The sequence below is a fragment of the Cornus florida genome, unplaced genomic scaffold (genome assembly GCF_030987335.1).
Source record: "Cornus florida cultivar Cherokee Brave unplaced genomic scaffold, ASM3098733v1 CherokeeBrave_3.0.0_Hap2_Chr04, whole genome shotgun sequence".
Taxonomy (NCBI): domain Eukaryota; kingdom Viridiplantae; phylum Streptophyta; class Magnoliopsida; order Cornales; family Cornaceae; genus Cornus; species Cornus florida.
Genome location: NW_026775574.1, coordinates 93,211,303 through 93,224,184, shown reverse-complemented (window position 1 = coordinate 93,224,184; position 12,882 = coordinate 93,211,303). Strand labels below are relative to the sequence as shown.

The 12,882-nt window shown below is 32.5% G+C and overlaps 1 protein-coding gene across 1 annotated transcript; it reads right to left on the bottom strand.

Moving 5' to 3' along the window:
- Nucleotides 1–2,605: 2,605 nt before the first annotated feature.
- On the bottom strand, nucleotides 2,606–3,907 carry LOC132305368 (uncharacterized). The gene has a single exon (XM_059803017.1). The coding sequence runs from the start codon at nucleotides 3,905–3,907 to the stop codon at nucleotides 2,606–2,608; it is 1,302 nt and encodes a 433-aa protein (XP_059659000.1).
- Nucleotides 3,908–12,882: the final 8,975 nt, after the last annotated feature.

Below are 12,882 nucleotides of genomic sequence, written 5' to 3'. Positions count from 1 at the left end.
TTGTAGTTGTTATGAGCAATTATTTTACTTGTCCACATTACATACAAAAAGGCAGAGCCACCATAGACTTTGGGGGCAGCTGCCTCCCGAGCTAGCTCCTGTTAAAAATCAATACATTACTGGTTAATGAAAGCTTGGTGCTAATATCCTTTAGGCTTGTCTTGATATGCATACGAAATTAAGGGTGGATTCAAAAATTGTTAATGGGGTGGATTTTTGAGTGAATTAATACTAGTAATTTTATTTTATTTTATGGGTTGGGCTAAAATTGCCTATAATAATTTTTTTTTTTTGAACAAAGTGTGAGTTGATGATTATCGATGTGACTAGATGCTAATATAAAGGCAATAAGTTGCATATGTTCTTGGATGGAATTGATGTCAGAGGTATTATACGTTAGATGATAGTCCTTTGTGCACTATATATGTTCTGTAGAAGATGATGTTAACTTTCAATAGACTAATTAATACTCTTGAATCATATTGTTTGTGACTAGTAGATTACGTGCATTGATTTAGTTCTTAGCTTGAAGCTGTTTGATCATCTTTCCATTTTCATTGTTTGGAATTGAAAGTTCATTTTCATTCTTTTACCGGACCATTGTAGTATGTTGATGCTCTCATAGAAGTAGTTAGCAATTTTTTTTCATGTTCTATCTTTTATACACCACAGAGACTACTCGAATTGCCCGTGTTTTTTGATCGAACATCATAATAGATGATCAACTTAATACAAGTCTTGTGCAAGAATTAGGATTATAATGGAGTTGGAATATTAATGCTTCTTTCTGTTAACAATCATATTTTAATTAACTCCCTATTTTCCTTATGGCAGGTATTTTATGGAAAGATTGATTGTGGCCATGTACTTATTTGAGAATGTGTTTTTTTTTTTTTTTTTTAACACCCCACCCTGATTGATAAATGGTTTTGGACAAAAATGTTGTAGCTACTATAAGGGGATAGGGATGACGTTAGCTGTTAATTTTTAAATAATTCTTTTAAGCTTACTATTTTGTGATGAGTTGAGACGCGATTGTGATTGGAAAATGTTGTATGAGAAATTAATCTGGGTTGGACGCGCTTTTAAAATTGATGGGTTGTTTATATTTATATGATAGATATATTATAAGTTTGGGGTTTCTCTTGAAAGAAAATATTGCTGTTGTACTTATAATTTTAATGAAAATTATTATAATTGGATTAGGTTCCGTTTGGCATGTATTACAGTGTCAATTTTGGTAACAAAAAATTATTTTTGACAACTGTTCAAAACTAAAATATTAAAAAATTATTTTTTCTTATTTTGACAACTGTTCATAATCCAAAACCATAATAATAGGGCAACACGGGCTAAAAACAACCCTAAAACATTGTTTTCTAAATTTTTTCTAAAACACTTCTACAACAAAAACATTATTTCTACTTTAACTAACAAAAGAAAAAAAAAAAAAAAAAAAAAAAAAAAAGAATAAAAACATTATTTCTACTTTAACAAAAAACACAAAACGTTTAAAACAAAATGCATGCCAAACCAAACCAAACCTACAGCAAAAGGCATCTTCAATGGATTATTACAGCATACTGATTCAACTACGGTCCTGAGATATGCTGATGGGTTGTGGTGTTCACATGCAAGCCAAGATGCACCATCAATAACCAAACCAAAGTAATGAGCTCTCCACCTCTATTCAGTCGTTGGGCATGGGTGTATGCTCCGCAACGACTTGCAGCGTAAGACAGTAATTCTACCCAAACACTGCTTATTGTTTCCCATTTATCTTTTTGGTCCATCTCTTGTAGCTCTTTGGCCAACAGGCGTGCATCAAACAGCACGGATTTTCTGTTAATATGTGGCATGAAGTCAACTTTTAGTTGAACAGACAGAATAGTTCTGCAGGCTCTTATCTGTTCATCAAAGATATTTGGATAGGCTCCAGTCTGTTCCTGTCCCTGAAAAAATTTCTTGGTCTCAGCACAGGTGTTTACGAATCTTAAGTACGCATGACCAGCCACCGTAGACATCATTGGTAGATCCATAACTAGAAGATATAACATGTAATCTGACAGGAGCTTTGAAAAATCACGATATTTGCCAGCTTCCCCTGTACCAGCAGCAGCATTACTTTCGCCGTCACTGTAGCAGAGTTCAGTTGCAATATGCCACAATATAAGGCTTCTATCATATTCCACTTCAACTTCAACATAAGGAAGTAAATTGACGTGACCTTTACGACGAAGAACCCATTCCCCTCTGGCTGAATAGATATTGTTGGCAATTGCTACATCATCCGCTGTGCTAGCTTCATCACTCTGAACCCCTTTCCCTTTCTCCGAATAGATCTCCGTGCCACCTGCTGCATCATCCGCTGTGCTAGCTTCATCAGTGAGAACCCCTTTCCCTTTCTCCGAATAGATCTCCGTGCCACCTGCTACATCATCAGCTGTGCTAGCTTCATCACTAAGAACCCCTTTCCCTTTCTCCGAATAGATCTCCGTGCCACTGGCTACATTATTCACCACCTTAGCTTTAATTAGCATCTCGTTAAAGATGAAGTCTCTTAACTCTCTGGTGAATGGTACCCTTTCCACATACTCGAGTCTATCTAAAAAGCCGGTAAGACGGAAAAAATGGATAAGTTTTTGCATCCATTTTGAACGTGTTGTATGCAGTAATTTATCAAGTTGAATTGCGAGACAGACTCGGACCACCCTGCGGGGTACAAGAATCGCCGAATTAGCCTCAGCGTACGGTCGGGACGACGGTTTGCTGAGTAGGAAATCCTCCTTGCCTTCTTGATAGACAGTAAAAAGGTAAGCATTTTAGCATAAAAGGAATTATCGTCAGACATAGCTCGCGGTATCATGATGAGGGCAATAATGGCCCAGTTAGAGAAAACGAGCATGGTGATAGCAATTAAATCTAGGGCAATGGCACCCAAGAGCAAGACATAGGTAATCCCAACATCAAGCCTTGGGAATCCTTGCTTGTTCACGGAGTAGAAGAGGGCAAGGGCTACAACAACTGAAATGAAGGAAACAAACTTGCACGTATAGCCTGATTTACAATGCACCACACTCACCTTGGTGTAGAGAAACTCATAGATGAGATTCAGTTCAAGCTCTATCATTCTAAAAGCATCTTCTGCACTTCTTGTAAGGAAGAAGTCTCGGCTATAAATGGGCACGGTGAAGCTTAAAAAGGAATCAACAATCATCACCTTTATAATATTAAGAAAATAATAAGCATGCTGCATCAACGCTAACTCGGTCAAATCACCATCTCGAGATGCAGTGGCATTTTTAAGCATGACCGTAATCCCTTCTGCAACAACTATCTCTTCCGTGTACAAGGGCAAGTCAGCCGTCTCATCCCCACTGTCAGGACAACCTCGCATGGATTCCCGTAAATTACCCAAGCTTGCAAGATACAGAGAACGTGTCCGCTCATAGTACTTGATCATTCCTGCCACAAACACGAGCATTGTCGGCATCCATAGCTTACTAATGTGAAATGTGCGAATGAAGACATAAGCAGCAGCCATAAACTGGGTTATGAGCACAAGCAAGTACCTGACCCCAATCTCATTGTCCTCAAGAGCCAAAGCAGTTATGGTATCCGGGCCACCAAGGTGTACCAGAAGAAAGGTAGCCCAAAATGCCTGAAGGTCTCTATTATTAACTGCAACAGAAGTGTCGGATTGGCTGTGGAAGATGATCCCAGCAGCATAGTTCACAACCAAGTTTGCATTCAGGTATGCCGTCCAGAGGGACAAGATTATCCAATTTTTTGCTGTTCGCTTTCTCAAGGGGGCGACAAAAGTTAAGAAGGTTAGCAGTGAAAGGCTTAAGATAATGTCGCTTCGGAGGTTATTTAAATCCCAAAGCTTCTTTAAATTGAATTCCATGTCCTCCTTTAGGTTGTTCTTGAGATGAGATACAGATGATTACAAGCACAATTTAAAGAATTTGCACATAGCCTTCAAAGAAGATATGTATCCATTGTCAGTGTGAATGCATGAGAATATTTTTAAATCACTATTGATGCATACAATATTCAGTCAACATTGACTAATTAAATTATTGATTTCATGGTGATGCAATTTTCATTTCTAAACTTTCTTGATAATTCTTAAAGCCGCTTGGAGTTCGTGACATATTTTTAAGGTGATGTTGGCAGCTAGTAAATACTAAATAGCAAGATCATGGACATATTTAAAGAAGAAAATACATGGAGAGCTAGAAGTCACTAGCCTTCTTTAATTAGAACAGAAAATACATTATTTACTATCTTTTTCAGTCTGGGAAACTAGAAAGTCTTTATTGCAAAAATATGAGTATGATCTCGGAAAGTCAGGTTTCCTCTAAAAATATATCAAGCAGACTCTACATCGGCCTCCTCTCTCACAATATTTTTTTCTCGTCTACTCATTACAATCTCACTTCTCTATTTGAACCCACTTTTATTCTCACATATTTTGGTATTTTGGGAATTTTTAAAGATTTGAAGGTAGTAATTTTTTATAAAATAGAAATAAAAATTTTGAAGAATTTGTTGGAACATTGGCTCTGATTTTTTTAACATCAGATTCTATTGTTCTTTAACTTAAATTATTTTGTACTCTTTTTAGTTTTGTTATTATAAAATTATATGTTTTTGTTAGTTGTAATCTTATTTATTTATATTATAAATATGTCTATTAAAAAGTATGAATTCAGATATGAAAAACCTAAAAAGAAGAAAAGAATAGAAAAACTAATTCAATCTAAAAAATGAGCTATTATTAATAAATTTGTTATAACTAATAATAAAAATATAACAAACAAAAATTAGGTGAAAACTCAACAAATGAACAACTAAATGAGTTGATTCATAATGATAATAAAATGTGTGAGAAGAAAATTCTTTATGAATCTAATTTGTAATTTGCATCTCAAAGGGTAATAAGGACGATTTTTAAATAAATATTATTAACTATTATTTAATATTTAAAAAATTAAATATTAAAAAACTAATTTTATATTTTTCGTCTAAATCTCAAATTATATTGAATTACCCTTCTCGTGAATTATAAGTATGATACTAAATAAAATTTAAAAAAATTTCATTTAAGAGAACGTCATTTTAAAATCCGGCTAGCTTATATTAATCTTTTAATTCTTTGAACTAGACAACCTAGGACAGGCACATTACCATTAGAAAAAGAAATTTAAAAACCAAACCTAATAATAACTTATTCTACATCAAGTGGAAGTTTATAACACGTAAATGCCACACAACTCCAAGAAGGGAATTCAAAAATAAAGTTTTATTTATTGTTTGCCAGCAGTGCAATATATATATATAGAAGAAAAATGTCAGCCTATCAACAATCCATGATGGAAAATTCCTCTTTCTAATGGTAATATTAAAAAATAAAATATTAAAAGGTTAATTTTATATTTTTTGTTTAGAAAGAAAATTATATTGAACCGCTCATTTTGCTCCTTTGAAAGTATGATACTAAATAAAATTAAATAATTTTTCATTTAAGAGAGAGTTATTAATCCAGACAGCTCATATTAATGTTTTAAACTAGACAGCCTAGGATAGGCACATTACCCTGAGAAAGAGAAATTTAATAACCAAACCTAATGGTCACTTATTCTAAATCAAGTGGAAGTTTCGTAACATGTGAATACCACACAACTCCAAGAAGGGAATTCAAAAATAAAGTTTTGTTTATTGTTTGCCAGCTGTGCAATATATATATATATATATATATAAGAAGAAAAATGTCAGCCAATCAACAATCCATGATGGAAAATTCATGCCGTAGAACAGCAATATGAAATGTAGAAGTACTGGCCCTCATTTCCTTTGACTCCAATGTAACAACAACAATCCATGATGGATCAACAACCTTATTTCATATCCAGTCAATATTGACTAATTAAATTATTAAGTCCATATTTGAAAAAGAAAAGACTTTCATTTCCTAGTCTCCATTGTATCAACAATTCATGATGGCATATTCATGATCGACATGGTGGAATCAACAACCGCATTTCATATTCAGTCAATCTTGACTAATTAAATTATCAAGTCCATGATGGAAAATTTATTTTTAATTTTTCTTGTGAAAGACAACTAACCGACTTCTCTCAACGATCAAATGCTCATTTCAACTCTGATCAAAGTAAAATTTTAGAGAAATTTTATATCTTGTGTTTCATGTGACTGAAATTTATATTTGAGTACTGTTACAATGAATTCTCTCTCATAATGGTACTTATCATAAGTAAATTAATATACTTTGAGCAAAGAAAATAATGCACAAATTATATCATCACGAAGCCAATATTAAATTGATCTCACCGAAAAAAACTGAAAAAAGAAAAAAAGAAAAAACGAGTTCAAAATACCATAAAATAAAATTATATGAGACATTCAAGCTTAATAGTATAATTTGGTTAAAAGAAAACTTTGACTGATTCATGTGATCTATTGTAAATGAAATGACAAAAATTTGACTATATAATTGTCATACAATTCTCTATCAAACGGCTAGATTCATGCCTCAATAATTGTACATCATCATAACAAATAGATAGAGAGCTAATGAGAAACCTCATGTTAGCGTTATTCTTTATATTTTATTCTGTTCGCAAGCTAGTCTAATTGTTTTTGCTCTTATTTGTACATTAATTCTAAAGATAATGCACATGAAGGTGACCGGTTCAATTTTTTCTAACAATGACATGGTATCACTAAGTAATTAAACACTACCACATACTGGTAGAATCCACTGAAATGGTTATATTCTAATTTATATGATGAGATATGATTGGTGCTCATATACACATAATAAGGGGTTCTTCAGTGTTCAACCATTGCTTCCACTGCAGTTAGTGAAAACACTGGTGATACAACCATGTCAGCTGCTGGTACCAAGAATGAAGATGGTGTGTTACAGAGGAGAAAAAGAAAAGAAATAAAAAGCAGAAAAAGAGTAACACCAACTCTAACATGCATATATGCCCTGGGCTTCCCTGATTTGGTAGTATTAGTTTTTTCTCAATGATTATTACAACTATATGTGTGAGATATAATTTTTGTAATTGGCTAATTTCGGTGTCAAAACAAGTCCAATTGAGTTGTAATTTTTAAGTTACTAAATCAATATCGAGATCGGCTACGGAATTGAAGAGTTGTTCAAATTTGATAAACTAAGATCTACGAGAAAGGTATGAACAATACTTTAGGAAGTTGTTTCCCACTTAGGACACTATACATATTTGGTATGTTATTCGAAGTTACCAAAACAGGGATTTTTCTAAGTTTTAAACCTTTCCTCAGAAATCTGTCCTTTAGGAACCGATACTAACCTTGGCTATCGATTCAAGATCCTGTGCTTCGAAGAATTACATTTTGTCCTTTGGGAACCGGTTCCAACTTGGCTACCGGTTCAAGAAGTTATACAGTTTAGGATTTTAGTTATTTCCTATTCTGTCTAAACTTCCTACTTGGTATAGAATTATTTCCAAAAGTTCTATGCACGAAATTTACCTTTTCCTATGCATATCTGGGTCTTTGAAATTCTATATAAACCTTGATTTTTATCTAGGTTGATACAGCTTTTGTATTTCTATTTATTAAAAACCTATTTGAGAGATATTTTGCAAAAAAACAAATCTGATTTTTCTGTTTTTATTTCTTGAACACACACATAAACACAAGAGTGATTTTTGGGTGTTGTTCAAATCCTGATCGTGTTCAAAATTTATTGAATATTGCATCGACAACGATTAGAGAAACAAATCTATTTCTTCTATATCAAATTCAGATCTTGAAGAATAGAGGTGAAGCGTTACACTTTGAAAGGGTCAAAGTATTTGAGGAGTGTTGTTTGATCTACCAGCAATCCTTTTACATAGATCAAGAGTAAGCCTAGAGTCAATAGCTGTTGGATGGGACATCGCAAAGCCAGAAGATTGTCAGCAATTGGTTTTTGGTAAAACGATAGGGTGTGAGCCTAAGTCAAAGTCCATTGTATTTTGTTTCAAACATAGTGAATCGGTTTACTTTAGATTGCACAGTCTATGAGGTTTTTTCCACAACAATTGGTTTATTCTACCAATTGGGGTTTCCTCACTAAAAATCATGGTGTCATCTCTCAAACTCTATTTGCTTTGCTTTACTTTACTTACATGTGATTAATTGATTAATTGTCAAATTAAGTAAAGCTGATTAAAATAGAAAGACACAAATTTTAATCTTTTTCTTAAAAACTTAAACTTTCCATATTATCTTTCGCTGCATAAATTCACACAATATGGAATATCAGGGGTCTCAATTCCCATACTAAACAAAGAGAAATAAGAATACTTATCTATGAACATAAGTTCCATTTCATGACTTAGGTCTCAATTCCCTTACTAAAAAAGCATTTATTTATTCTTTCATGAGTGTCTTGTGTAGATTTCTACTTCTGTGTATCCATAAGAAAGTTTGTGTGAGAGATTCTTATGTGAGTTGAGAGCACCACGTACACTTAATATACACTATATATCTTGTGATTTTTTATTTTTTATTTTATTTTATTTTTGCATCATTCATACATAGCATATATTCTGCATTAGATATGGTGATTATGATGTATTCATTGTGTTGATAATATTGTTGCGGTATGAGCTGAAAGTTCAATATCAACACAAGGCTAAGAAGTGCTACTATCAAAGCCAAATCAGACCAAAAATAAGTGGTGAACATATTGGTTGACAGAAAATGTAATACCCCTAATTTTAAAAGGATAGTCTCGGTATTATTTTAAATTTTTTTTCGTTGCATTTGATTTATTTATTAGATTTTGTAGTTATTTGATTACATGTTTAATTGAATTATTTAATTAAATATTTTATTTGCTTAAATGTTTTATTTGAATTAAATGATTAGTTGAAAGTATATGCTTAAATGTTTTATTTGAAATGATTAATAAAATTGATGTGTTGTTTATTTGTAATTAATTGTAGATTAAATGATTAAATGTTTATTTTGTTTTATTTTATTTTAGTTCATGGATGTGGTTAGTAGTAATGGACCAACCAGTTAGGTTCCATGGATTACTTGGGTAGGAGGTTTAACGGGTATGGATAATTGCCCATGGATTGCTGTATATGTATATAAATAAATAAATAAATATATATATATATATATATATATATATATATATATATAAAGTTATTTAGTAATAATCTGATGTATGTTTTTTATATATTTATATAATAATAGTATACATAGATTATATACGTAACATATTTAAGTTACCTTTTTAATATTTTAAATTTTATTATTTTCTTTATTAAGTTGACTTGGATTGGGAAAAAGGAGTAATGTTATTATTTAGCTTATAAATATATAACTATAGGTTTGTAAAAATGGGGTAGAAATATATCACATAATATTTTTATAGAGAGAAATAGAGAAGGAAGGAAGAAGAAGAAAGAGAAAGAGAGAAGGAAGGAAGAAGAAGAAAGAGAAAGAGGAAGAAGGAAGTTAGGATTTTTATCAAATCCCTAAAGGTAAGTTCTTGTTTTATACTTCTCCGTTAATCTGTGAACTATATATCTCTATTATAATTTTAGGGTTGTTTAAAGAACAATTAAAATTGGAATTTATAATTTAATTGATCTAGAACATAGATTTTATAAATTATATTTCATGGTTGTTCTTATTGTGTGAATTGATAAATTCATAAGTTAGATTTGATTTCTTTGTGGATTTTTACATGATATAATGATGTAATTTTATGCTTGTGTGTTGATGGGACTTAGAAACATAACTTAGAACCCTTAAACAGTGAAGAACGGATTTATAGTAGAATTTCTAGGTTGAATCGCATAAACAGTATTCGATTCGTTGCTACAGTGCTCGAGCCTTGGAAGCAAAGCTCGAGCCATGAATGAAAAGCTCGAGCCTTGAAGGAAAAGCTCGAGCCATATGTGAAAAACTCGAACCTTGGATGCAAAACTCGAGCTATTGATGTAAAACTCGAGTCATGGACCGAAAGCTCGAGCTATAGATAGGAAGCTCGAGCTATTAGGATGAAAGCTTGAGCCTTACCTGGGAAATTTTCGTAAACAGCGGTAATTTGACCTTAATTGATTTTGATGGGTCCTGAATATTAAATAGAGACTAGGTATGAGTTTAAATAAATTTTAAATAGACTTGATCATAACGATGCATGCTATTTGAATGTTTTAAACAAATGAATGGATTTAATCTTTTTAATTTGTTCTAGCAATTGAGATTAAATATTCAGCATGAATTGTATTTGGAGAATACTTACTTGACTATATAATAAAATATCAGCATGTTTAAGATTCAGTTTATGTAGTATATATGATATAGGAAGATTAAATAAATTATAAGTCATTCCTATTTTGTGATAGCATGATATTCTGTTATTATGTTTATTTCTAGATTATTTGATGTACTTCTTTAATTGTTACATCAACTATTAGATTGTATGGATGTAATGCACCAGTATGGTATGGTGGCATTCTAGGGACGGATTAATTTATCAGTAAAGTCCTACCTATTTTTGTATAAGGAATGAATCGACTAAAATGTTAAGTCCTACTTATATTTGTGTTAGGTCAATTGAACAAGTTAGATGACACATTGTGGTTTACTTTATATTGGATAGTATAGATGCTAGATATATATATAAATATGTGCCATGATATGAGTTTGAGTCTCAGGATCAGTGGTTAGGGTGCGTATATTGTCAGGGATGTATAGCTAGATATAGTGTAGTTGTGTACCCTGGTAGGTCTACGTACTCATGTCCACTATATGTGCATTTTGCATGTTGTCTACTATTCAGGTTGAAGCAACACTATAGTCTAGTGAGGTTCCTTTAATGTGTATATATATTTATGGACTATGTATTTATTGTATGGGTTAGTTATAGATATGTAGTTTCTCCGGTCTTTGTTTGGGTTGTCGTAGAAAGAACTTCTTCGTGGGCCTGACCCACTATTATTTTTCAAGTGTTCGTCAGTTTCCGACATAGAGCTTATTCGTGCTGAGCAGAGACAGTCCACATCATTCTTCCAATTCTACGTAGAATTCTCTTTATGTTTTAGTTTCGGATTATATTTCTTTTCAATTATTTCAGTTGGGATATTATTAGGGGTCCACTAGATGGATTCCCGAGTTGTAATGTTATCGAAGGTTTTGGATATTTCATTTGGAGGATTAATTATTTATTAATTTAAGGTTTTATTATTTAGTTCTTTCCATTTATTTATTTATTCTTAATTCATTTTGTATTATGTGTTCGATTAAATACTTTAATTGTTTGATATCCCTCAGATCTGTGCTCGAACTTGATCACCTATGGCTATAAAATCGAGGGGTATCACAGAACAAGTCTAAGGTGAAGAAGTTATGCATGGTAGGATTGATGTGGATCAATGGGATCATGTAGCGATTAGATAGATCAGCTGGAGGATACATAGAGATCTTTTAGAATGCTTTAGTAATGGATTAGATGAAACAACTGGAGTAATCAACTGTAACGTGAACGAGCATTGAAGGTTTGGTATCTTGCTGAGTTTGGAGGTTAGCTGGTATTTATCATGTTGAACTGAACTAATTGTAATATCTTTCTTCATAGTGATTTTCTTGGCCATGCCAAGTCCCGAGATTTTTTTATTTACCGTTAAGGTAGGTTTTTCCTCGTATATTTGCTGTGCAAAGTCTCTATCTCTATTTACTTTAATCCACATATTAATTGCTCATAAATTGCTATGTGGATGATATATGTTTTAAATGTTTATCATAAAGAAATTATTACATACACGTGCTTAAAGGATAAAAATAATTAAACTAGATTTTGCATGTCACTAATAAGTTTAGTTAACATCAATTAAGGGATGATTGACCATTTGTTTATTTATATTAATAAATCAATTTTGTTTATTTGTTTGGTTAAATAAATAGTTTATTTATTTAATTATGATTTATATAACATAGGGTCATATGCTTGAGTAAACTTTTGAATACAAAGTATAATATATTCACCAATCAACGTTTGAATTAATATATCTGTGATATATTATCTTTCGCATTCAATAAGTACAAAGAATTGAGTGAATTTATATCAAAGTCATTACATAAGTGAAAAGAATGGGAACCAACCTGTTCACCCCTTCTCTGGGTCATATCTCAAGGTCTTACCAGTTGCGTTCTTGATTGTACAATCTTAATTGAGATCTCTTCAGTCAGACTCACTCCTGAACTAAACTGATAGAGCCTATATCTTTGTGTTGCATCAAGGTGATCCACCAACAGATATCAAATGTACTTATTTCTGCCATCTATGCTTCAAATGATGCAGGTTAAAGAAAAAGATTATGAAGTGATCTTGTTAACTTGGCTCCTCTCTCTTCTCAGTCCTCTTTAAAATTATTATTATTATTATTATTATTATTATTATTATTATTATTATTATTATTATTATTATTATATTTCTCTATCATTACACCACCTATATTAGTTATTAGGGATGTAAATGAGCCGAGTCGAGCTGAGTAATGGTGTGCTCGAGCTCGGCTCGGTTAGGTAATAGGTTACTTAAGCTTGGCTAAAGCTCGAGTCGAGCCTACAAAATTTAGTTCAAGCTTGACTCAGCTACGTTTGACGAGTTTCGAGCCAGGAGCTCGATAGCTCATGGGCGACGATACATAGTGACCCCAACTGTAATCGGACCTAGACACATGCCGGGAGAGAATCCCAATAGCCCGTAAGACCCATAGCGCAACTTTCAGTGCCAGAAATCGGCACAACGATGATGACTGGCAAGAAATTGCCTTGGTCATCGAAAAAGACAGAGAC